Below are 27124 nucleotides of genomic sequence, written 5' to 3'. Positions count from 1 at the left end.
AATTCAAACCGCCCGCAGCCGCCCAATTAGCGAGTGGGAGCCGCTGACCCGGAAGCAGAGGGTGGCTGCTGCTGGGGTGGGAGGTGCTGGTCGCTGTTGGCGGGAGGAGCGGTGCCGGTGGGTGAACCGGGGCGGCGGAGGTGCGCGTGAGGTGGGGGTGTCCCCTCCCGTCCCGGGGTGGGGGGGACTCGGAGCCGGCCCGGCCTAGCCGCTGTGCGGGCGCGCGCGGGCCCTGGCCCTCGCCTGAGGAGCGGTGGCGCCGCGGGACCCGCGCGGTTCCTGGCAGCCTCGCTCAGGAGTCGCAGCTGGGCCCTGAGGGAAGAAGGAGGGAACAGGAGGCGACAGGAGGGGGGGAGGGCAAGGTGACGGGCACCCACGGGGCTCGGTTCCCCGAATTGTGTTTCCTAAAGGGATGGAGCTGATGGTGTTACACAGAATCACAGAACGTGAGGGGTTGGAAGGGACCTCTGTGGGTCATCTAGTCCAACCCCCCTGCCGAAGCAGGGTCACCTACAGCAGGCTGCACAGGACCTTGTCTAGGCGGGGCTTGAATATCTCCAGAGAAGGAGACTCCACAACCTCCCTGGGCAGCCTGTTCCAGTGCTCCGTCACCCTCAGAGGGAAGAAGTTCTTCCTCATGTTCAGACAGAACTTCCTTTGCTTCAGTTTGTGCCCATTGCCCCTTGTCCTGTCGCTGGGCACCACTGAAAAGAGTCTGGCCCCATCCTCCTGACACCCACCCTTCAGATATTTATAAGCATTTATAAGGTCCCCTCTCAGCCTTCTCTTCTTCAGGCCAGAGTGTTCTTGGTGTTTTCACTCAAAGCTAGTCTGGTGGCCTGTGGTCTTGGGGAGCCTGAAAGGAAAAAAGGGTTAAAATATGTTTGCATGGGGTTAAAATTTGTGTTTGGTCTTAGGAGGGTCACTATGGAAGTGACATGGCTAAAGTATTTATGTTCATGTGGTGGTTTGTTGTGTTAATTAATAAACATTGCAACTATAGAGAGCCTCTTCGCGTCTCGTTGATGCCTGTGTCAGACCTGGGTGGCTCCCAAGGAAAATATTCGGTCTTGGATGCTGAGACCTTCAGCCTGTTAACACAGGAAAATCTGCCTAAGGTCTGAGATTTAAAGTTGTTTTTCCACGTGGTGTATCACTAAGGGTCTGATTTCCCAAAAAGGCTTAAACTAGTGTCAGATCTGTACTGGAACTAAAAAGAGTGATTCTGAAATCAGTTGTGTATCTTGGCCTCTTGTGTTCTAGCACAGGAACCTGATTTTCTTGAAAAGTGGTTGAATACAGTGAAGTGCAAGTTGTTTGGTATACAGAGATATAGGTGCTCTGTCCGCAGATGGGGTGGCTTAAATCACAAAATTTTGTTTAAATATTATGCATGACAGTATTCTTATTTACAGTTTTGCAGCCTTGATTAACTCTGCTTTTAGTTAGACACATACAGTCTTTAAAGAGAATGTATAATCTCTTGTCATTTGGTTGAAAATTTTAAAATTCTGTATGTGACTTTTCTGGTGTGTATATTAACTAATTTCTTGTCTTGGTGTTGGGTTGCCAACAGTTATTGCTGAAGTCTGTAGAGACAGTTTTGAATGCAAGTTAGGTTAATCTTTTCAGTGATGAAACTACATGCTACATCTAAAAATAACAAGCTTAAATGCAGGGGTTTTGTTCTTAAATACCATGTTACAGGAAATTTTGATTTGTTGTGCCACAAATACCTTTTACATTTTTAATTCATGGAAATGTGTAATGCATGTTTTTTAAAACTTTGTGTGTAGGAATGTAGATTTTCATCTTGGAGAAGACATCACTTTCGTGACAACTTCACTTAGTCCACTGAAAATGAAGCAAGATTCTACTAGAAACACTGCTTACACTGTGGATTGTGAAGACTATGTGCATGTGGTAAAATTCAATCCATTTGATACTGGAGATGCATGTTCCCTCATTGCATATGGTGGCAATAATTACGTAGTTGTTGGGACATGCAGATTTCAGGTTAGTTTGCATTATTGTTGATTTTTATTAGTTGCTTCCTGACACACTTTGCCAGCATCTCTACTGCACAAAGACCCTGGTCACTTTCCCATTTCCTCCCCTCCCCATGTAATCAGGGGAAGGTTTTGTTTATTACGTTAACATGTCTGTGATGTTTGTTCTTCAAGAAAACATATAAATACAACTATACATATAAAATACACATGGGTATAAATTACCATCCTGCTGGTATAAAGTTCCTTTTGAACAGAATCATAGAATGGGTTGGGTTGGAAGAGACCTTAAAGATCATCCAGTTCCAACCCTGCCCCACCCCGCCATGGGTAGGGACATCTTCCACCAGACTAGGTTGCTCAAAGCCCCGTCCAGCCTGGCCTTGAACGCTTCCGGGGAAGGGGCACCCACAGCTTCTCTGGGCAACCTGTGCCAGTGCCTCACCACCCTCATAGTAAAGAATTTCATTTTTATATATAACCTAAATCTACCCTCTTTCAGTTTAAAACTGTTACTGCTTGTCTTATCACTGCAATCCCTGAACAGACTGCAAAGAAAACGGGAGTGCTCTACTGGAAGAGTAATCCCATTTTAGTATCACTGGCTAATGTTGGTGACTGCTGTCTGAGAACTTAAGCAAGCAACTTTGGAAACGTGTGACTTAGTATTTGCTGTATATTGTTATTTATCGTTACAGGGTGATTGGCTCCTTTTTTGCACCATTATATTATGTTCTATGTACATTTGCTATTTAGATTAAATTAGCTTCTAAAGCTGTCAGCTGGCCTGCGAAACAGCAAAAATTACAGCTATTTTGAACTTTACAACTAGAGTGTCGGTGTTAATTTTATAGATATTTCTTTCAAGGAAGGACTGTAGAAAGAATTACCTAATGTTATTTTTTTGCTTTAATTTTTTTTATAGGATCTTTTCTCATAGAAACAGTAAAATATGTTTTCTTATCTTGAAATTATTTAGAGTCATCATATTATGTAAAATATTGTGTACTGTACAAAATTTTTCACTAGGGTTTTCTTTGCCAAGATGCTTGAAAATCAATAGGAGACAACTGTTATCTTTGGAATCTTTTAAATCTTTTTTTCTTCAACTCTCTTCTCTATTATACAATATTATTTTTGTACTTTATCTAGTATGAATAACAGCATAACTGGTCTTTTTATTATTAATATTCCCCAAAGTCTTAATGTTGGAAGTTTCCTGAAAAGCACCTTGTGCCAACCATAAAAACCCATTGTCATCTGTATTGCTGTCTTGTTTCTGGTGTAGGCCTTGAAAAGAAACTAATTAAAATTTTGGCAACCACTGGTGCAAGGTAGTTTTTCTATAATTTTCATATCCTCCCTTCCCTTCAACATGTGGAGTCACTGAGTATTTCAAAGTTGTGGAAGAAAATGCTATTCTTGCTCCTTGCTTCAAGAAGCATTGAAAAACTGGATAATTTCATGCTTCGTTAGCTAGATTCTTCCTAGCTTTTACGTTGTGCAGAGGGCATACAGAGAGGTTCTTTACCTTAAAGCAGAATCGTGACATAGAGAAAATTTTGTAGAAGTATCCTTTGAGGTGATTCATTAGATGTTTTGAAAACTTTTTAAAGATTTTTAGAGATCAGTTGATAGATGGAGTCCACAACCCCAACACTTGTTTCATCCTTCCCACCACCCAGTGTGCTCACCAGTGGGAAGAATAGACAAGTTAGTAATTTTGGTCATGTTAGATAACAGAAGATACCTATCTAGCTCCTGCTGTTTGAAGAATGTTGTTCTGGAAGTGCCAGCATTTTTCCATAGTGTAAAAACAACTTGGAGAGAAGACAGCTTAAATGGTATGCTTGCTTTTGTTCCCATTGTTTCTTCTCATTGCAGTATGTACTTACTTACCATGCTGTTATAAGTGGCTTTAGTTGTATCTGTGGAGATATTACTTGTGCAAAGAATGGGCTCAGCATCTTTGTAGCTCAGTTCTGGTTTTTGTGCTCTGCATTGGCCTCTGGCTTGAGGCTGCAATCATTTCATGTATTTTTAGGTACTTACATATTTCAAGGTAATACTTTCTTTTCTGTTCCGGGTTCTTACTTTGGGGGTGTTACATCTAAAAAGATCCCAGATACATGTAATTGTGAAAGCCTTTCAATTTCATATCAATCTAAATTGTTAGAAGTCATCAAGAGTTGTTCTGGATTACCTAACTACAATATTTCTGTAGGAGGAGGATTCAGAAGTGGAAGGCATGCAATATAAGACACTAAGAACGTTTCATCATGGAATCCGAGTTGATGCCATAGCATGGAGTCCAGAAACTAGACTTGATGCTTTACCTCCCCAGATAAGGTACCTATAATAAATGAGTACAATCAATCCTTGCTATTACCTGTTTTCCCTAATTCCTTAATATTGGACTAATTTTAAAGCTTATAGGTGAAATCAGACTCTTCAGAAGTCTCTGAACACTTCAGTAGAACAATATTTTCACGTTTTCATTCTTAGAGTCATTTTTTTGTTGGTTTTTTTTTTTGTTCTACTTCTTGTGCCCCTTGCCCCTCCCCCAAGTGACTAGCATTAATTAATATTACTAGCAATAAATAATTTTTTTTCTGTGTTCATTATTTTAATGGACCTAAAGTGTAACTAGTTCTTTCTTGGTACATCTGTGAAGAAGGAATTCTTTTAAGAACTTTACTAAGGATGAGACTATTGTAATGGCATGCTTTATAAAGCTATTTGTAATGGTCTGCATAGTATGGTCTGTGTTTAGGAGTAGGTCAGATGCTATTTGTGACACCTGTTGAGGTGTAAATCTAGAAAGATAGTTAATATTAAATATGCACTTAAGAATTAAAATGTTCTCAGTAGCTTGTAAGCATCTTCAAAATGATGATGGTTGCTTACTGCTGCATTTTTGTGCAGTCTTTTGTTTAGAATATGTTAGAAATTGGTTTATGAATTTATGTTTTGGTATTTTAAAACACTAATAATGAGGGTTCTTTTTTGTGCTTTGCCACTTAGCTTCTTCCAGAGGAAGTTTCAGTGGCAGTTATGAGATGTATTTCAGGTAATTGATAGTAGATTCAGATTTAGCTTTGTAAAATGTTTTGCATTTCTTTCCATGAAAGAGTCTTCTTGGCACTTGAGACACACTATTGTATAGAGAAGTTCTAATTATAACTCTGCTTGTTGCCAGAGCAGAAAAGTTAAGTTAGAAGCTTTTGGGGTTTTTTTCCAAATCTGAATTTTCCTTTCCATCTCACTTTGTATGTTTAAACTGAAGGGAAACTGATAAAACTCAACTATTGCAGTGTGAATTGACTAAGGGGCTTTTCTTTGTCTGTTGAGTGTAGGTTTTGTACTGCGGCTTCTGATAGGAAGTTAAGGCTATTTACTTCAGACCTGCAGGACAAGAATGAATTTAAGGTAAGGGCAGCTAAGATGATTTTTTAAAAAAATTATGTAGTCTTCAGTGAAGTCTAATCTTTAACTGCCTTTCTGCCCCATTTTGCTTAACGTACTGTATGTGACAGATCCTATATCCATCATCTCTAGGGGAAATCTTTGTACCGTTTATGCCTTTCCGTCTTTCAAGTGGGAATAACTGTAATTATCAGCTACATGATCTTTTGATTTAGAAGTATTTATGTAACGATTTAACCAAATTGAAGAAAAGCAAGTAGAGGCTTAATGATCATCTAAAATATATTCAGAATGTTTTAAAGGTGAATTTCAAGTAACATGAAGGTGATTTCAAATACCGTGTTGGATAAGGTTCCTTTATATGGAGACCTATAAAATTTTATGTGGTATTGGTTGTTGGACTCCTCTACAAAAAAAAATCAAATTTAGAAATTTCTCTTTCATGGGGAACTGGAAGTTGCATTTGAACTCTACCAAACAGTAAAAAATTTAAAGAATACTGAATTATTATACAACTGCAAACAGGTACACTAAACATGCCCATAGCCTGCCACTTGTTTATTTCTAAGGTAGAAACAAAGTGTCTACTGCAAATACAATTTCACTTCCCCTTCTTGTCCTAGTGTGCTTAAACCAGTGGTATGAAAGAAGCCAGGTCTAAATACGCTCTTCACTTCATAAGCTGAAGATTGGTTTTCTGGAGATTTCTTTTGTTAACAAGACATGTCAACTCCTATGTCACTTGGATGTGTACATATTCTTCAAAATTCTGCCTTTGAAACAATGTCCCAGTCCAAGTACTAATATTAATTAGTTGTTTGTGGTAACCAGTTTGGATTTGTTTTGTTGAGGTCTCAGCCAAGAATAAGCAAGGCTAATTAATACTAAAAAAACAGGGGAGACGGCTCCTTCTTTTTCAGTGCTTTGGAATATGATAATGTCTCGTTTGGTGAGAGTTGTGTATTGAGCATAAAGGAGAAAATAATAGACTTTCATTTGTGGTTTGGTAATTTCTATTAGTAAAACAATTATATTTGTCATACAGAAGCTAAGTGAATTGCAAATGTCGCTTATGTCGCCAGACTGATAATGGAATGAGTAAAGGCATGACATAAGAAGTAAAAATGGATGTTACTAAAAAACAGAATGTCTTTTCTGTAGAGAAAATACTTTTTATGTTGCTTCATACAGGCACATACCCTTAATTTCCTTCTTTTATGTTTGGTCATCTTATATGGCTTTGTCACGCAGGCAGTGGGATAACTGACATAGTTACAATCAACTTGGGTGGCACTTCTGGCAAAATATTTCTAAAAGTTCTAAAATGCTGTTTGCTTATGAGTTGATGTCTGTAATTCCTTAGTAAAGTTATCTATTTATATAATATTTGTCAGTTTTATGATATTGCAGACAACAGGCTTTAATGTTAAGTTGTGAATTAAATCCTTTAAATTTTTAGCAGAAGTAAAGTTACTTATTCATTATGTATGTCTGTTTCAATTTGAGAAATTTATAGAACTGTTCATAAGCATGCAGAATGAGAATGGATGAAATCATTAACAACAGTGTGGATGATGGAAGGTTAATAAGTGGAAATAATCAAACATATGGATGAACCTGGTACTACAGGCTCTGTTTAGCTTAATTCAGCATCTAAATTCTAATTTTTTTATTTATTTTGGATTAACAAGAGACCTGATGGACTGTCTTCTAAAGTCAATGAGAAGTCTCTTGACTTCGGCGGACACTGGTTCAAGCCATGGATGAGTGTTTTTTTCCACATGTTTAATAAATATGAAAGCTGTTAATTGAGGATTAATTAATGATCAACAATTTTATGGTTTTTTTGCCAAAAATTGAATGTGACAGCTGTGATAGTTCATAACTTTCATACCTCTTCCTGTACCTGCATTATCTGGTCCTTTGCAAAAGGTACTGTTCTATACCTTCCAGAGTAGACTTCATGTCTACACCAGCTTTCAGACTCTCCGCATTGATATGGGATATAGCCCAGACTTAACACTGGGAATTACCAGTGGGATCTGCCATTTTGTTCATTAGGAACTAATTGCTTCCAGAGAAATAATCAGTATTATAACTTCACACAAACAAACTTTTGATAATTCATGAGCTTAAACTTCTAACATACAAGTTCAAATAAGCAAGTTTTTTCTAATGAAGAATTCTAGTAAGCTGTTTATTACTGAATTAGAATGAGATTACAAACAACACACCTTTAACAATAATTTTTAATATACCCATGAGATGGTTCTTTTCTAGCTTATTATCAATGCATGATCTCTATTACAACCAGAGAAGCAAAGCGGGCAACTCAGTAGCACAGTCTGCTGAATGATGTTTTCTTCGGAACAGAATTTCTGTGATGGGTTATTGTTTTCTCAGTTCTGACAAGACTTTTTTTCTGGTATCTGACCAACACAAATGACACTTTAAAACATGCGCTTCTAATTTAGGGGAATTTATTACACAGTAGCTTTGACTGGATGCCTAGAAATAAATTTGAAATGGCACATTTACATTTCTATTAAGATAGCAATCATTTTTCATACAAAAAGGTTCATTGGAGAACTGATTCATCTACCCTTAGGACTTCTTTCTACACAAAATGCTCTGACCTGCAGTTATAAACTTCTACTGCAAAAGTACGTTCACTGCATAACACATCAGAATATTTTTTTATGATAGGTAGTGAGCATAGAGACCACAGAGCATTAATACAACAGGTGTTGGACACTAGAATGTGCTATTTAGGCTGAACAGTCACAGCTGTAAGAACTAGAAGTACAGAAGTTATTTTGCCCCAGAAGGAAACAAGGAATTACAATATCTTAATTATTCAACACCAGTTGATAGGAATAAGTTCCTTCAGTGTCTGATGTAGACAGAAGGATCATAGAATTTGATTTTTGTCAGCTGAAGAGATCATGGATGCTTCTTCATTTTTGACACTACAGAACACTAAAGGTCGTTTGGTGCTTATGCAGTGCACCTGAGAAGTGTTGGCTTGAATTTAACTGTAAAGCTATTAGCTTTGTTTATGCCAGCTCCATCACTGGAATTAACAGTCGAAGAACTTCATTAAGGATGTATTGAGACTGAGGAAAAAGTGAAAATCCATATTGTTACTTGGTCAGGCTTGGTCTAATGTTAAAAATAATCAGAAAACAGCTAAAAATACGTATTTTCACTTCAAAATGAGGAATTCATTAGTGAAAAGGAAGAAGGTGGGCTAGTGTGCTTATATTGGCAAAAATGTTGTCTTTCGGACTGTCTTCTGAGTTTTTTTGACAAAAAGATCGGAAAATACTTTCTCTGGGTAATCATCTTAATTTCTTATACCTGGATGGTCATTGTTCTGTATCCTTGTCAAGAAAAAAGTAACACCTAACTCTGATTTAAAGTTTTTGCAAAATCTCAAATGTTCACAAATACCTGGTGAGCTATGCTGAGCTGGCTTTCAGTAAAGTTTGATACAGTGGTTTTTTAGTAATAGTCAACTGATACCTCCAGAAAAGCTACTTCATAAACCTAAGTTTGGACTCACAAAGAATACATGGAGGACTTTGATCCATTATATGGTGCACACTTTACACATGGGGTTTTCAGGAGAGGTACAAAATGTGCAAACAAAGCTGAAGGAAGTATGTGATCACAATGTAATTTCTGAACATTTTGTCTTTTATATTAAATAATTAGTACAAGTTGCTTCTGGAGGGATAGATGGAGTAATCTTACTCTGTTTTCCCAGTGGAAAAACTGTTGATGTAATTATCAACAAGGAACTTGAAGCATACTGAGTTTTCCACTACTTTGTCAACATGACTAATCCAAAATTTATGGGTTGGATCAAGCCCAGAACAACAAACAAAAGGTAAAACATGACTGATGGATCTTTGTGCAATCTTTTTCTTCTTTTGAGGTTTTCATTTGGAAATGAATTGCGGCTTCCTTCTCCTGCTTCAAATTTTGTTTAATGAAAAGCATACTTCATCAGAACCGTGGAAGTAAAATGAGGCAGGATATTTTAATTCAGAATGCTGAAAATTTTCAAAAGACTTGGCATTTCTGTCTAAATAGTTTAGCATCATCTTAGGATGTATTACTTCTAATATAATCCACTAGGTTTTAATAAAATTATGAGCTATTGGAAAAAATTAAGTTGGCTGCTTGAAAATGTTTCTGTATTGAATTGATGAGGCATTCATAAAATTTTTAGAGAGGGGGATTTAGTTATTGTGCATGCTTGAGAGATTAGGGTTTTTTTGATCAGTTCTGCATTTGTTCCTCAGAATAGCTACGCTTAGAGAGCAGATAGTTTGTTTTCCTTTCAGAAAACTGCAACTGGTTGTTTTCATTCAACCTTGTTTTCCTCTGCATCTCTCCATGTCATGCTATTATACAGAGGAGATTTTCATCTCCTTTTTATGATACCTTGCTGGTCAAAACAAGAACAGCTATGCCTTGAGACTTAATCAGTGGGACTGAAGAGGTTGGAACAAGTAACAAATAAAACATCTACACATGGACATTTGCCTGACTTAAAATTTTAAGTGAGATTTCTGTCAAAAAGACCATAGATGTAGTTAATGAGAGAAAATACGTGTAAATCATCAGATGGAGCAAACTGATATCTTAACTAGCTACAGATTTTCTAATGAGACCAGACATGATTTATTCATACCTAGCTCCCATGTGAAGGAATTTGAATGTATTTTGAACTTTGACTGGACACTAAATGACATGAGGTTTGTATGCTTGCTTAATGCTAAATACGTGTAGGAATTTCTTTCATTTAGGTTTTTGAGGATACTGTAAACTGTAAAAGATTATTGACATCTCTGGATAAGTACAAAACACTTACTAGAATTGAGGAAAAAAGTTATCTTGATATTACAGCCAAGATACCTAAAAAGCCTTCAAAATATTGTCTAACTTTTAATTTTTACTAAAACTGGGCTTTTGCTTTAATTCAGAAAAGCTATGCTGCTAAGTTGTTTTTTGTTACAGATAAATTATTCTCAGTAGTTTGAAATAAAAATGTCATTATTAAGAAGCTCCAGGTGAGAGCAATTACACAGTAACAAGGTTCCCTTTGAAATGACTTCATGCCTTCTGATACAACTGTAAATGTTTGCTTTTGAGTGACAGTTCACAGGTACATTCACACCATGAGTGCTTTTATCCTGTTGTTTGAGAATGGATGATCTATTAATTGACAGTAAAAGAAGACTGTGCACTATACTCCATTTTCTTTCCTCTTCAGCACAACGGCATAAAAGCAAAAAGCACACACTGTGTCTGTTCTTCTCAAATGTTTAACAAAAATTGTGCTTCATTCCTAAGGTGTTGTGTGGCTGGCTTGATTTTACTTGTACTGTTGTTCCTTGTTTTTGGTTTCCTTAAGTCTTCAGCATGCATTGTCTTCTGTTTCATCTTCTTTCACTGAGGTTTTTTGCATGATTTTTTCTAATGGTAGTCTTTTGATCTGCCATCTTTAGTGGACATACCCTCTTAGGCAATTTGTGTGCTGACTGCTTGGAAAAGGGCATATACTGGACAAGTTATTGGTTTGTCACTCCTTCAGGAAAAAACTCTCTTGCTGCTTGCAGGAACCCCTAGTAAAAACTATTATTCAGAGATAAGAGTTACTTACCAGTAATCAGAGCCCTTTAAGATATGTAAATTCACTTCCTGCTCCTTCTCTTTCTTCTTGATATTTACTGTCTTCTACCTTCAAAATTCAGTGGTTGACAGGAAGATAAAAAATTCTGGTGCAATTCACTGATCTCTGTCAAGCAAGAGCATCAAGCTAACCTCTGTGGCGACTGCAAAGAATGGGGGGGGGTCTTTTCACCTACAGTATGAATCTACACATGAATTAGATTTTTTTAAAGAACTCCCATTACTGATACTTTTTTTTACCTTCCGTGTAAAATGATAGTGTTACCTTAACGCTCATACATCTTTCCTTTAGTGGGTCTATTAAATACATTGTAGACTGATGGAACAGTCATCTCTAAGGTAAAAGTATTTCTTTTTGCTGGTTGACAGACATTTGACGGCCACTCAGATTACATTAATGATCTGGTGTTTGCTCCCAAAGAAGGTCAAGAAGTTGCAAGTGTAAGTGATGATCACACCTGCAGGTATGCATTTGCTCAAAATGTTATTGAAATAGTAGTTTGGATTTTTCTGTGCATGTGTGCTTTATATGCTTGCTTAAATAAATAAGCATTTATTTATTTTTAGTGGGCCTTCATAGCCTACTAACAACACTAGTCCACTAACAAGACAACAAGTGGACTAGTCTTGTTAACTAGGTTGTGGACTGGCTTTTTGTTGTGACTTGTGGGTTGTTTTTATTTCAAAGCAACATTTTGAACTAGCTAGATACATCGTGAAGAAAGGAGTTCTGTCTTGGAAATACGTACTAGAATTTCCCGTGCTGGGACAGGAATAAAAGGCATGAGAACAGCAGAGAGATGACATGCATAGCTCAGCACAGAACTGTACAGACCCTCTTTATCCATTCCGTCATCATATGAGTCAAGTTTAAAACCAGTTTATGTATGTGAACTTGTCTGCTTACACCAATTTATTAGCCTTACTAGGAGATAGGATTACCTAAGGACAGTACCATACTAATACAGTGGTACTGGCAGCTCATAATACTATAATTATAGCTGCTTCAGACCTGTGTATTCAGTTATTTGTAACTGGAAATAAAAGGGGTACATGGCTAAATACTTGGAAAAATGCTAGTTAAGGTTTTATGGCACAGGAGTTTTTCCTTGTGGAAAGGTCACCTATCCACCTCTTCTAGTAGTGCACATGAACCTATAAAGCTGCTATTCTTATCTCTCCAGTGCAGCCAGCTCACAGTTGGAGAGATCGGGAGGGCAGCCATGCAGGCTTTGCAAGTCCTTGTAGTAGTAGCAAGAGACTTGAGAAAGCATCATTTTTGAGTTTTCTTTGTAATAGCTGTGATAATTCAAAACTTGTCGCAGTTAAGGAACTGTATTAGTTTTTCCTCTGATTCTGTGAATTATATATTTGCTCTTTGAAGTTACCACCATAACAATTCCTATATAAATGATCAGGTAGTACTCGGGGCGGGGGGGAAATAATTTTTCACTTAAGCCATCTTCTACCTGCTAAGAAAGAAGGGAATAGCTCTTAGAATGATTACTCTGTGTATGAGATTTTGTAAAGGGTAGATCATCAACTGGTATAAATCACAGTTTAGTAGCTTCAATTGAGCTACTTTGTCCTACATAAACTGAAAATCTAAAACGCCTGTGATTTTAACATCCCTAGGGAACTCGGAAAATTTACTTTGACCAGTAGGCAGATTTTCCATAGACATCCTGTCCATATTCCCAAGAAAATCATTAGGAATGGATAGTAGAAATGTATGACTTATTCATAGCTTGTTCTGATTTATTTCCTATCCTTGACTTCTTCATTAAATCTAAACTAATATTGGGCTTATTTGGCAAAGAGCTATTTGGATGTGCAACCTTTTTTTGTCTATTTTTTATTTTATTAAATGCTCAGTGTTTCTGGGATGAGAGCGAGCTGTTTCAAAAACAGTATTCTAATTCATACTAAATTAAAAGGAAATAAAAATGATATAATTAATGTATACTATCAAGACTTCAACTTAGTAGCTCTGAAAGACATTTTATGCAGTAAACCAAAAAGTCTTTGGTTAAAAGCCATGGGAAATAAGTAGAATTTTTTTGGCTACTTGAGTTCTTATTTTTTCCATTCATGCATGTGGAGAATGAAGGCACTTTTTTATTGAACTTAAAGGTTACACTTTCAAAACTAATGGAAAATGCATTCCCTGGGACTTACCAAAATCATTCCTTACTTACTGTGTAATTTGCTTCAGCAGTAATGTAAGAAGAGGAATAATTCTTCTGTCTGTACTGAGTTTCTATTCTGAAATTCTTCTCAGGATACGTCATCTGTTAATATCTTTGGAAGAACAATTAGTACAAGAACATGAAGTTTTTTGAGTATTTGGGTATTGTTCTGTTAGAGTTCCACTTTTAAATCTTAATAGAATCATAGAATCATAGGTTGGAAAAGACCTCTAAGATCATCGAGTCCAACCATCCGTCCAACAACACCATGCCTGCTAAACCATATCCCGAAGTGCCACATCTACACATTATTTAAACACCTCCAGGGATGGGGACTCCACCGCCTCCCTGAGCAGTCTGTTCCAATGCCTGACCACTCTTTCAGTAAAGAAATTTTTCCTGGTATCTAATCTAAACCTCCTCTGATGCAACTTGAGGCCATTGACTCTCCTCCTGTCGCTAGTTACTTGGGAGAAGAGACCAACACCCGCCTCACTACAACCTACTTTTAGGTAGTTGTAGAGAGCAATAAGGTCCCCCCTCAGCCTCCCCTTCTCCAGACTAAACAGCCCCAGTTCCTTCAGTCGCCCCTCATAAGACTTGTTCTCTAGACCCCTCGCCAGCCTCGTTGCCCTTTTGACACAGAATCACAGAATCACAGAATAATAGGGGTTGGAAGGGACCTCTGTGGGTCATCTAGTCCAACCCCCCTGCCGAAGCAGGGTCACCTACAGTAGGCTGCACAGGATCTTGTCCAGGTGGGTCTTCAATATCTCCAGAGAAGGAGACTCCACAACCTCCCTGGGCAGCCTGTTCCAGTGCTCCGTCACCCTCAGAGGGAAGAAGTTCTTCCTCATGTTCAGACGGAACTTCCTGTGCCTCAGTTTGTGCCCATTGGCCCTTGTCCTGTCACTGGGCACCACTGAAAAGAGCTTGGCCCCATCCTCCTGACACCCACCCTTCAGATATTTGTAGGCATTTATAAGGTCCCCTCGCAGCCTTCTCTTCTTCAGGCTGAACAAGCCCAGTTCCCTCAACCTCTCCTCGTAGGGGAGATGCTCCAGTCCCCTCACCATCCTCGTAGCCCTCCGCTGGACTCTCTCCAGTAGCTCTTCATCTTTCTTGAAGTGGGGAGCCCAGAACTGGACAGAGTACTCCAGATGAGGCCTCACCAGGGCAGTGTAGAGGGGAAGGAGAACCTCCCTCGACCTGCTGGCCACACTCTTCTTGATGCACCCCAGGATCCCATTGGCTTTCTTGGCAGCCAGGGCACACTGCTGGCTCATGGTTAACCTGTCGTCCACCAGGACACCCAGGTCCCTCTCCGCAGAGCTGCTCTCCAGCAGGTCCACCCCAAGCCTGTACTGGTGCATGAGGTTGTTCCTCCCCAGGTGCAGGACCCTGCACGCTCCAGCACCTCAGTGTCCTTCTTGTAGTGAGGGGCCCAAAACTGAACACAGCACTCCAGGTGTGGCCTCACCAGTGCTGAGTACAGGGGCACGATCACCTCCCTACTCCTGCTGGCCACACTATTCCTGACACAAGCCAGGATGCCATTGGCCTTCTTGGCCACCTGGGCACACTGCTGGCTCATGTTCATCTGGCTGTCAGCCAGCACCCCAAGGTCCTTTTCTGCTGGGCAGCTTTCCAGCCGCTCCTCCCCAAGCCTATAGCACTGCGTGGGGTTGTTGTGACTGAAGTGCAGGACCTGACATTTGGCCTTGTAAAGTCTAAGGTCTTCATACAATGTCTCAGTATATACAGAATATATGCAAACATGTTTAGATCTTCCCTGGTTTTCACTCAGTAGTAAGTTTAGAAGAGATCTATGAGGAACCCAAGTTTTCAGTTTTCATGCACTAAACAATCTTGCCACAAGCTGCTGCAACAGTGATATCTTAGAGCTGGGTTCAATCATTTTGGCTGGAAGACAGACAGTGCAAGTCAGATACTGATTGAAGAGGCTGTGGCGATATATTCAATGTTCTTACCTTTAAATCACTGCTATGTCATTCAGGAATTCTTGTTTCTTACACAAAGTCTTTGTTGGCCTTGTTGGTCTCACAACACAAGACTATTTCCCAGCTGTTAAAAATTAAAAATACTCTTGCATAAAAATAATTGCAGTACCCACCTATGTTGCATAATTGTGAATAAAAGTATTATGTGCATTCATAGACAAGTGCAGAGATGTTGGTATGTAAATGTACTGTACGCTTTAATAATCTCATGTTTCTCTGCACTGAGAATCTCAAAACTAATATAACCTTATAAAGAATCGCTTTGCCGAAGGAGGACACCTTTGGAAGACTCTTAAATCCCACCATGCTGCAGTTACTCACAACTGTATTTAAATTAAAGATCAAAATTCCTGTAGCTAAAATAATATCTGCAAAGCTGACTGAAAAATTCAAATACTGGGGCCTAAATATCATATATTACTTCCATCATTTTGTCCTAAGGATGTCTATGTTACAAGATGGATGAACTGTTCACAAGCGTATAGTTAATTTATATCTTTGGCAGGATATTGCAATTTTCAAATTTTGCTTATTTTATACTATAGTATATAGTAAATTAATATTGAGGAACTCATAGGATAATTTCCTTTATTTCACGTTTTTACGTGTTTCATAATTGCTTCACTCTTTCTTAAAAAAGAGAAAATGAAATTATTTTTAAAGTTTGCATAATTTAAAGAAAATGGTAAAAGACTGGCAGAGGAGATAGCTAAAATAACTGATGTTATATTAAAAAATTGAATCAATTTTATAAGTTGTATGTGTTAACATATTGAGTACAATTGAAGTAAAAATAAATAAAAGTAAATATCATGTGTATGCATTAAAAAAATCAGATTTAGGGTATTTATACATTTCAGCTGCAAGCCAAACTTGGGCATGGCAGAAAAGTAAATTACCTCTTGGATTTAACCTAGTTACTTTCCTTCAGATCTAGTTGTTTTTTCTTCATGATCTACCTTTCATATGTCAGTTTCAAAATTCTCTAAAATATTTATGTATAGCTAATTTGCTCATCTATTTCTTTGTACCATAAGAGGGTGTTTAATGAAAAAGAAAAAAGCTTTTATGATAGGTTTAAGGAATATTTCATTTAATTCCTTAAAGTTATAAAGCATTATATGCTTCTTCGAACATTTGCATTATGTGTAGAAATGCATGCATCCCACTTTGCTGATGAGAACTGCGTATGCAACTCCCTGTGCACCACTCTTAAAAAAAAAATATATATATATATGTATATTGCTGGCTTTTTTGTTACGATTTGGAAACACGGTAGAGGAGGCTGCAGGGATTCAGATGTACAAATCATTTTGTTTCGATACTTAATGAAGCCTGTGCAAAAAGAACATAGGAAATGTTTGGAAAACAGCACGAGCTTAACAGACACCCCTCCGCTGTCGGTGGTTTTTAACACTGTCTGATGTTCCTTGAAGTATTTCATGAAATACCATCCTGGTAGAACCTACCAGTCTCCCATGGATGCTAAAAATTAACCTCTGACTGTTAAAAGGTTAATTCAATCTAATTCATAACCACCTCATGCTCCATCCTCATATTGAACTGAAGGATTACTGACAGTGTCAGGCCCTTAATAATGGCAGCATGGCAATTTTTTATGGTCATCAAGTGCTGGATTGGCTTGTATTTTAAAAAGATGAAAAGGACTCATCCCTCCCTCTCTCTTTTCTTTTATTATTCCTTAAACTGCATCATCTTTGTCTCTTTTTGTGTGTTTAACAGAAAAGAGCGTACAGTTGGCTTATCTTCCACTTTATCTGTGAATGTGTTTGCCCTGTGATTCCTTTCTGAGTTCTTTTCAGTGACTTATGCCGTGGCTCATGTTGCTTCCTAGAGAAAGACTTTGTGAATTTATTTGTCAGTCACTGTCAAGTTCAGCCTTCTCTGTTGCACATACTACAAATGCCAGTCCATCAGACGGTTAGTTTTGCTCCTTGGACAGAGATTTGTAGGGGAAGGTTTGATGTCATTGGAAACTAAATTAACTAGAGTCTCAGAATTTATTGTGATGTTTTATCTGTTTTTAGGGGTTTTTAATATGTAGTGTACTTATTTACATGGTACTCAGTTATTTTGTGTAGGTCTTTCTCTAGACAATATGAAGGAAAGACAATGGTAACTCTTGTTTGGTTTTTTTTGTCTTGTGTTCTTTTATGTGTTGCTAGCACTTGTTGCACTTGAGTCTTACCTTGTTAACTCAGTAAATATTTCAGTCTTCGGCTATATTGAAAAGTTGCCATTCTCACTTATCCCTGCCTCCAAAATTATACTTTATTTGTATCTTCTCATTCTTAGTGCACTCAATTATGTATTTTTGCTGAAATTTTTAAAAAAGGTATCTTATTTCATGTTGTTCTATATTCATCTGCTTGTTGTGATAGAATTCCCCAGTGTCTCTTCATATAAGAAATGCGATACAAAAATCTTTGCAGCATTTAGTTTTATGTCTGCATTGGAAACAACAAACAGATAACTCCTAACAGTTAGTTTCTCTTTGGTTGAAAGGATGCAACTGAAGCTTCACACTTTTGCAAACATACCTCTTAGTCTCTGGCTTTGCTTTAGATAACTTTAAGGGTATTTCAGCAGTAGTAGTAGTGCATATTTATTGGACTTCTTTGTGAGCGTGCATGTTCTGAAGTGCATGTTAGCAAAGAACAGTCAGTTGAGACACTTGAGATGGTACACGTGCAGCTCCCCTGCCTCTTGTACCAACGTTGCAGAGGACAATCAGAATTACATTCCACAGTTACCAGTGAAAAATAGATCAGTGCTTGCATATCCAAGTAGATATTACAAGAAACTAGAGGTAACATGGATTTTAATGCCAAAATCAGAAAGATTTTAATTACTAATTCTTTAATAATGCTGATATTTGCTTTGACTACCAAAAGAAAATGGTGATGTGGGTCAGCTTTCTGAAAGAGTATTTACACATCTACTCTATGAAAAGGCTTTTATTTCATGGATCAAAAATAACTGAGGAAATGCTCTACAGGCACAAATTTAGGAACCTGCATGCTGAGTCAGGTGATAGTTCAAGATAGCTGTATCTGGTGGACTAGTGCTAGGCAGCACAGATGAATTTCTCCTTTCTCCCCATGCAACCATTTTTGTTGCTTGTTTCGCACAGTGCGCTGAATAGGGAGTTCTGCTACCTAATTCTGCTACAGATTATGCAGCAGTGAACTGTTAGTTGGGCAGTGCACTACCTGATTTATAAAAACTTAAATTCTTTATTTTGTCAGTGAGATAAAATAAATTACTAGAAATTATCTTTAATATTACACCTTTCTCTTCTTCTAAACAGCTAGAGGGGATTTCTACAGTTCTACTTCAGGCTTCTGTTCTTTCATGTCCTACCTAGTATCCTCTTTGGATCTTTGAAAACAACAGCCATATGGAGTTGGAAGAAGACCTGAGACAAGGCTAGTGTTGGTTGTGTTCTCCACAGTGTTAACTAATCTCTGCACTTCCATTTTCCTCTTCTGAGATCTTCCTCTCCTCACTCCTTGTGCTCAGTGGAGAACAACTTCGCTCTTTACCTTTGTTGTGCGATCTCTGTAACAGGAATCTTTCCCTTCTCCATACTCCTCTAGGCTTTTCAGGGGTGATAGGATTTTCCTTACACGTGGAGTGTGTCTGATGGAGATATAAAGAAGCATCCGCAAGGGGATAAGTTCCATATTATTTAAAAAACAAAACACCAAAAACATGTTCAGCATTTTTAAGAGTAGGTCAGACAGTAATCTGGGAGTAATGGTTCAGATACAGTGGATCATGCTTTGTGGTTGGGAATGGTATCAGATGTCAAGGTTTGTTCTAGCCCCCATCCCACTCACTACCACTCACTAAAATTATTGGAAATCTTATGCTGAAAGAACTCTCTTTTTTATTTCCATCTTCTGGGAATTTGAGAAATGCCTGAAGGTTGCAATATAGTTTTGTTCTTTTACTATTATTTTTACTATTGGTTTTTATTCACTTAGGATTTGGTTTTGCTCTTTAGTTAGAATTATTCAGAAAGTTAAAATATAAACTAAGAATCATCTCCATTGCCACAAGACAGGTTTTCAGATGTTTTAATGAATACTTAACCTTATTAAAGTCCATTGTGTGATAAAATTACTGCACATATGCAGCATGTCATTATCCATATTCATGCATACGACATACAACATAGTTGTTCCAGTGTAGTTTGAATATCTTCGTGCTTTGAGATAACTGCATTTGTCATTTGTTTGTTTAATCATAGGATGTGAGTGACAAGAGAAATGTACTAATATCTCAAGAATTTTTTTTAATGGCACTTACAACTGTCTGGGTTAGTTTAAATTTTGTGAGCACTGCAGCATGTAATTTCTCAGTCCTTAGTTACTGAAAAAATAGTGAATTTACTGAGCAGATTACATATTATTTTCAAAGCTTTCAATTATTGAAACTTTGGCCCTATTTTCAACTGTGGTTATTCGAACTGTTCTCCTTTAAATTTATTGTGGAAGCTTTTTTAAATATCAAAAAAATACCACAAGCCCAATAACAAGTCTATACAACAATGGTTGGTGGCAGGAGGAGGAGAAGTAAGAGGGTGACACATTGCAAGGTTACAAAAAATAAGGATGTTTGGAGAAAAGTAGACACTAGTTTGCTTTGACATAAAACCATGATAGTAAAGTTGCAAGGGCTTTGAATGGGAGACAAAATGCTCTGTCTTTTTGGATTGATTTCCATTATAGGAATGTGGACAAAACTAGAGGGTTTTTTTAGCATCTGTAGCTGGTTTGGTTGTGATTACGAAGCAATTGAGTAACTGAAATTCAGTTTGGCCAAATTTTTGGTCTTTGCACATTTTTTTACTTGGGTTACTCACAAAGAAATATTGAAAAGAGTTAATTGAACACATATGTAATTGTAAACTTCCATACCAGCATGGACTTGATGCATTAAGACGAGAATCTATTTTGATATGTATTGCCTCGTTTTGGTTTTTTTTTCAAAACTAAGTGATACCATCTTTGTTATCAATAAAGCAATAATAAAATATAAGAGGGGCATTTATCCTTTTTTCCCCCTCCTATACTGTTTGTTACTAACAATCTTACCATTCTTACAAAGTAAGAGATACAAGTTTGGCATTTTATAAATAACAGAGTTAGGGAGGTAGAAAGCATAAATTTCTGTCTCAACACCTAATAACTTCACTCACTTCAGGGAAGGAAACATGATGGCATGCTCCTTTGGCCAGAATGATTCACTGTCTTCTGTTATATCATAATTTTCTCCCTGCACAGTAAATACACATGGAAAGTGTTGATTTGACTTGGACAAATCTACAAGGCAAAATTTTTGGCATTGGAAGAAAGTATTGTATGTTTCTAAATTACCTAATCAAGTAGATATTTCATTTTTTAAACGGTTGTCAGGTTTTTGTTTTGACTTTTTTTAATAAGGACACTGATCCTTCAAGATTAGAGACCCTGTGTTTTCTACAGGGAAAACAAATATTTGATCTGTTGTGGTTTGGCATAAGAAAACAACATTGTTCATTAAATATATTTACTTTATTCCCATATATTTTGTCTAGACTTATGATGTATTATTTAAGAGGTTTTTGAAATTTCTTAAATATAAGGCTCTAAGCACCCTGGTGAGATATAAACGGAAAAAGTCTGGAGGAAGTCAGCAAAAATCCTCTAAAATAAACAATAATCGTACATAGCCACTCATCTAACTGAAAAGACCAGGCAGAACACTACTTAAAGAACTGGCTATTTCTAAGGTTTTGCATGTCAGGGAGGAAGGATATATGTATATGTTTCAGTGTGAAAATGCATATAAATAGTATGCAGCCTTGTGGTTCAGACTGATGTTCACAACTGTGATGTCTTTGTCTTGCAACTAATCTACTGATTTTGTAGGAAAATAGGCAGCTGAACAGTGGGTGTGAGGTAAAATAGTCTCAGTTTTAGTTTTGTTGCATTTTATACATGAAGTAGCTGTATGGCTCATTAACACTTACATCGAATGCATCCAAAGGAAACTCACTTATCAACTAACCTAGTTTTGGTGTTTCAGCATACACTTCCCTGTCAATCAATATTGACCAAATATTGTTGATATTTTAACTGCTTTATATGTACTGTAGGTGTTTCTAAAGGAAATGATTACACTGGCACACGTGATTTATTTGTTGAAAGCTTGCCAAGGCCCTTTGTGGGCTAGTGTTACTTCTGCTGTAGATCCTTTTGTTTGCCTTAGCTTCATTTTCAGTTTCTCTCATTTCCATTACTCAATCTTGTCTTACCAGGAAAAAAAAAAAAAAGCAAATTCACATAATAGACAAGCAAAATACTTTAGTGCACGGCCTTATCCTTTACGTTGTAATGTGGATGATTTAAGTTGCTTGGTGTTTCACTCTAGATTGCTTGTATCAGCTAGACCAACACTGACCTTCCTGCTTTGTATTGTTTCACTGTTATTTATAGTATAGTACAAAGGCTGTAGTGTTGACTTATGAATAAAGTGAGGAACAGCATCATCTACGTTTCACGTCTAGACAACTAAACTTGTCTATTTGGATACCGCCCTTTTAAACAGAGGCTCTGCCTAGTTCATCGATGTTAAAATACAGTCTGCTTTTAGTGACTTCTTGAAGTGATAAAGCACAAACACTGTTTCATTTGGTCACTTCCTCTGTGAATGTACCGAGGCACTGAAAGTTAATGTATTTGCAGTCAAATGGCAATAAATAGTTTAATACTTTGCTGTTTTTTTTCCCTTCCTTCCTTTAGGGTCTGGGATTTGGAAGGAAATGAGAAGGCCCATTTTGTTTTACGTTCTCCTGGAATGAGTGTTTGCTGGCATCCTGAGGAGGCATATAAGGTTGTGTTTTCCATCTTTTCACCTTCACCACCCTTAAAATAACAGGAGGGTGAACTTCTCTAAACTATGAATATTTGATGGTATAGTAAAGTAAGATTTATGTTTAGGGAGCCTAGTGTATATTGTAACTGGATATTGGTTGGATCTGCTAATGTGAAGTCACTGTAAATGAATTCTCATTCTTGTCATTCTACCCTCAGTCTCTCACTCCTCCCATCAGAAATATTCCTTCTTGATTACATACATCAGTTGTTGTTGATACCTAGTCTGGTGATTGCATATTAACTTACAGTTACCAGAGAAAAGTTCAGGTTTTTCTCAGGCATGGTAACACGGTTCACCAATAACACAGACTCTTACAAAGCATGCCAAGTTTTGAAAAGGATCTGTTTGAAGTTAGCAAGGGATTTTGTTGTTGTTGTTCGCACGTGAAGTGTAGGAAATATGTGCTGAAAAATCAAAACAAATCAATAAACTGTGATTGCAAACAAAACCTGTCTATTATACTGAGGAGGATTAATCAGCTGATATATACCAAAATATTCAGATTCATTACTGATCTAGTTCTTGTGATCTTGGATTTATTATTCCTGTTGTGCCAATCAATAACTGCCTTAAGCAGCTACAAATAGTTGTTCAGATTACCATAAAAACACACACTTAAACCAGAGAAAAGCAGTCAAGGTATCAAAATATTTACATAGCAATAGGGATGAAGGATCTCTATTCTCACCACACTTTCCACCAATGTCAATATCCAGTCCTTACTATGAAAACTAGGAAAACTGTTGATTCAGGTGGTATCACAACTGAATGTGTTTGCTACCCTTTGCTACTGGGCAACTTTGTTAGCACAACAAAAATACTAGATTGGCCCAAAAATATTGCAGTATTACACCAATCTTACATACTAGCTTGTCTTTTCTTTGACCCTTATCAAAGACTAGGGACAGGTTTGGGTTTTTTTTCCAAAGAAAAACCCCTTCAAAAAGCTAGCAAAACTTGACAGACTGATGGTTGCTGAAAAGCTTATTGCAGGTCAAAATGCTTACTGCACCATGTCCTTTAGTTTTTAGAAGAGCATGCTTTGGTGATAGCTCTCTTTCCAAACAAACTTGGATGTTACTGGAGTATTGGTTTTAATGCTTCTTTGCCTTCCGTAATTATTGTTCATGACTATCGTCCCCTCATGGAGAAAAGCTCTTTGATCATTTAGTCAGAAAGCTCTTTCTACAATACTTACTAAACAGCTACTTGAATATATTAGTTTAATACAAAAAGTTTAGATAAAATCTGTTGCAAACTGTTACAGGATGAAACAAGAAATGGTATATAAATTCAGTAAGTGTGAATCCAGATTCTGCAGTTACACTGATCAATACTGTTGTTTCCTTGTACGGCACTATGGCTGTCAGTCAGTTCTTTGTAGTCAAAACAGGAACTTTTTAATTTTAAAAGAATAACTTTTTGCTTTAAAATTCTAAAAGCACAGTGCATCTGTGGTTAAGAACTGGTGCTTCTAAGCACCGAAATTATATACACAGATATCTAAAGAAATATATATAGATAAAATCATGTAATTACTATGTATAACAATGTGACAGTAGTATAGATTAAACTGCTTTTTATTTATTGGTGGAAGAGTGCTCAGGAGAATGTTTTCTGGTACAAAGTGAAAAATTGTACCTATTTTAATATTATTAATATTTACTTGAAAGTATGCTAGGTTTGCTATAGAGTAGAATCATACAGTCATAGGAGGGTTTGGCTTGGAAGGGACCTTTAAAGGCCATCTAGTCCAACCCCCCTGCAGTGAGCCCCCTTTAAGTATTGAAAGGCTGCTGTAAGGTCTCTCTGGAGCCTTCTGTTCTCCAGGCTGAACAGCCCCAACTCTCTCAGCCTTTCCTCACAGCAGAGGTGCTCCAGCCCGCTGGTCATATTTGTGGCCCTCCTCTGGACCTGCTCCAGCAGCTCCATGTCTTTCCTGTGCTGAGGGCTCCAGAGCTGGACTCAGGATTCCAGGTGGGGACTCCAGAGTGGAGCAGGGGGGCAGAATCCCTTCCCTTGACCTGCTGGCCACGCTGCTTTTGATGCAGGCCAGGATACAGTTGGCCTTCTGTTCTGTGAGTGCACATTGGTGGCTCATATCCAGCTTTTCATCCACCAGTACCCCAAAGTCCTTCTCGGCAGGGCTGCTCTCAATCCCTTCATCCCCCAGCCTGTATTGATACTGGGGGTTGCCCTGACCCAGGGGCAGGACCCTGCACTTGGCCTCATTGAACCTCATGAGGTTCTGACTTCTTGAGCTTGTCCAGGTCCCTCTGGATGGCATCCTGTCCTTCAGGCATGTCAACTGCACCACTCAGCTTGGTGTCAGCTGAAAACTTGCTGAGGGTGCACTCGATCCCACTGTCCATGTCATTGATGAAGATATTAAAAAGTACTGATAAAAATACTAATTTTCATTGCATGCCAAGTTTATAATGTTCTATTACTTTCTCTTAACAGCTGATGGTAGCGGAGAAGAATGGAACAATACGATTCTATGATCTAATTACACAGCAGGCCATTGTCTCCCTGGAGTGTGAACAGACACCGTTGATGTCAGCAGACTGGTGTTTAAAAAATACACTTAAAATTGGAGCAGTTGCTGGAAGTGATTGGCTGATCTGGGATATCACTCGTTCCAGGTATTTTTAGACACAAGACAGGTTTCTCTATTCTCTTCTTAAGCAGTACATGAAGAGATGTGGCTACTTTGCTAATATAGCACTTAAATGCACTATGTATTATATCACCTATTCAGTAAATAAATGAACATTCGTCAGGAATTATGAAAGCAATAGAGATCATTCCCTGGTATTCTATGTTTCATCTTTATCAATACTTAGCTATTAAAAATAACTTGTCTGTCTTTTTGTCCGTTTGAGACAGCACCTCGTTACTGTTTACCTCCCACTGTAAGTTCTAGGTGTTTGTCAGAATTTCATTCTGTCATAAATAATATTGAACCATAATAAACTGGGTAACTACTTCAGTTTTCCTACTCCAATTTGAGATGTAAACTGCAGGAATGCTCTCACAGAGAGTAGACAATGTGTCCCCTTCACTGTTTAAATGATACATGCTTTTGGTGCTTACAGTATGAGCTGTAGTTGTTTGCAGAACAGTTTTTTTACCCTGAATGTCTGTTTTAGTTATCCACAGGATAAGAGACCCGTCCATGTTGATCGAGCCAGATTATTCAGGTATGAGTGTTGTCTCTATTCTGTGGGTTTTGTATATATAAATCTATGTATATGCAAGCAGTTTTGAGTTTAGAGACCTGGTTGTGTCTCAAATAATTTTTAGGGGGACCTGGTCTATAAACTTTGTGAAATTTGTGATGACCACCTACATCGAGTATGTATGTGTAAAATTCCCATGATTTTATTCTGTTTTACAATGATATACGTGCAGGTGGTGAATCATTTACAAGCCATTTCTCTGAATTTATTTCTCTGGTGTTAGTGGAATATCTGACAGCTTCACACAGTTAACCGCAAGGGTGAGAACTCCACTTTGTGTGCACTTGTGATAGTCTGGCAGGGATATTTGAAAAGTACGTTCGTTTTATTTGTAGGTGGTCCCGAGTGAATGAAAATCTGTTTGCAACCACTGGGTATCCAGGAAAGACAAATACTCAACTGCTTGTTCATCATTTAGGACATCCCCAGGTAAATTTTTGAGTTCAGCTTTCGACTGGAATTGCATCTGTTCTGTTCAAATCAGGCTCATAAATAGTTAAAAGCTACAATTGAAAACTAGCCCAAACCATCCAGAAATGCTGCTTGCTCTACCTATTTTATTTTGGTTTGTGTCATCCTTGCTAAGGAAAAAACCACATCACACCACACTTAACCTGCTATTTTAGAAGCTGCTTGATCTGTGTTTTATTTTGCTGTGCCGTATCGGTTCTAAGGGGAAGAAAAACACATTTAACCTGTTATTAAATAAATTTTTCACTATTTCTAATTCTAAAGAGGCTAAAAAATAGCTGGTTGTGTATTTTACAGGTTTGAACTAACTATATTTTAAATAATGAATGAAAATTTATCCAGAGACAATGAACACAAAACATAGGAAATATGTTGGTTTTGATGGAGTTAGTATACATTTGTAATGCTTACAGTAAAAATACTGCCTTCAGACACACTAGTTGTGAGTACGCTTAAATAACTGGAAGAAATTTCATTTAAAAAGGTTTCTAAGTTTGAAAGTATGTCTTTACAATAATAATGTTAATAATAACGAAAATAGTTGAAAGAATTTGTTATCATGGAATATTTTGCTGTATCTTACTGAAATGTAGTAAGTAGCTACTGGAACTAAGTAGCAGATAATCAGATTTTTCAGTTGGATTTCTGCTATATTTTAACTGTACTTGTTAAGGAGTACTAAATCTATGGTGTTTATTTGTCTATGTGACTTGGTATATATGGTAAGTTGTATTGATATTTCTCTCTTTTTTTTTTTTAAAGCCCATTCTTACTGGCACTGCAGCTGTAGGATCTGGTTTGACTTGGCATAGAACTCTTCCATTATGTGCAGTCGGAGGCGATCATAAAATTTTCTTCTGGGTAACTGAAATGTAAAATAAGCATTTGCCTTCAATATGAAACTTTACAGCATAATATCTCTTTTCCAGTAAAACAAAGGAATTTACTCTTTGTATTGGTATTTATTCCCTTGGATAACATAAGAAAGGAACAAGTAAAATACGAAACATTTGTGTTTGATTCTCAGCTTGCAAATATAAGAGCTTTTGTAAAATTGGTTATCATACATCAGATACTTGGGTACTTCCCTTAAAATAAAATGTACAGTTTTTTAA

General features: G+C 37.5%; 1 protein-coding gene across 4 annotated transcripts; it reads left to right on the top strand.

Moving 5' to 3' along the window:
- Positions 1–75: 75 nt before the first annotated feature.
- NUP37 (nucleoporin 37) lies at positions 76–27124 on the top strand. 4 transcript variants are annotated; one of them, XM_075428386.1, is made up of 10 exons: positions 76–117; positions 1797–2016; positions 4234–4358; positions 5366–5438; positions 11508–11602; positions 22161–22251; positions 24760–24941; positions 25449–25499; positions 25874–25967; positions 26772–27124. In XM_075428386.1, exons 2-10 carry the CDS (start codon positions 1861–1863, stop codon positions 26883–26885), a joined length of 981 nt encoding a protein of 326 aa, XP_075284501.1. In that variant the 5' UTR covers positions 76–117; positions 1797–1860; the 3' UTR covers positions 26886–27124. The 4 variants fall into 4 exon arrangements, with proteins under 4 accessions (XP_075284501.1, XP_075284504.1, XP_075284502.1 ...); XM_075428389.1 differs by having other exon boundaries at positions 92–140; XM_075428387.1 differs by having other exon boundaries at positions 116–151.

The sequence above is a fragment of the Opisthocomus hoazin genome, chromosome 8 (assembly GCF_030867145.1).
Source record: "Opisthocomus hoazin isolate bOpiHoa1 chromosome 8, bOpiHoa1.hap1, whole genome shotgun sequence".
NCBI lineage: Eukaryota > Metazoa > Chordata > Aves > Opisthocomiformes > Opisthocomidae > Opisthocomus > Opisthocomus hoazin.
The sequence above is the reverse complement of the archived record's forward strand: the minus strand, read 5'-3'. Positions and strand labels throughout refer to the sequence as shown.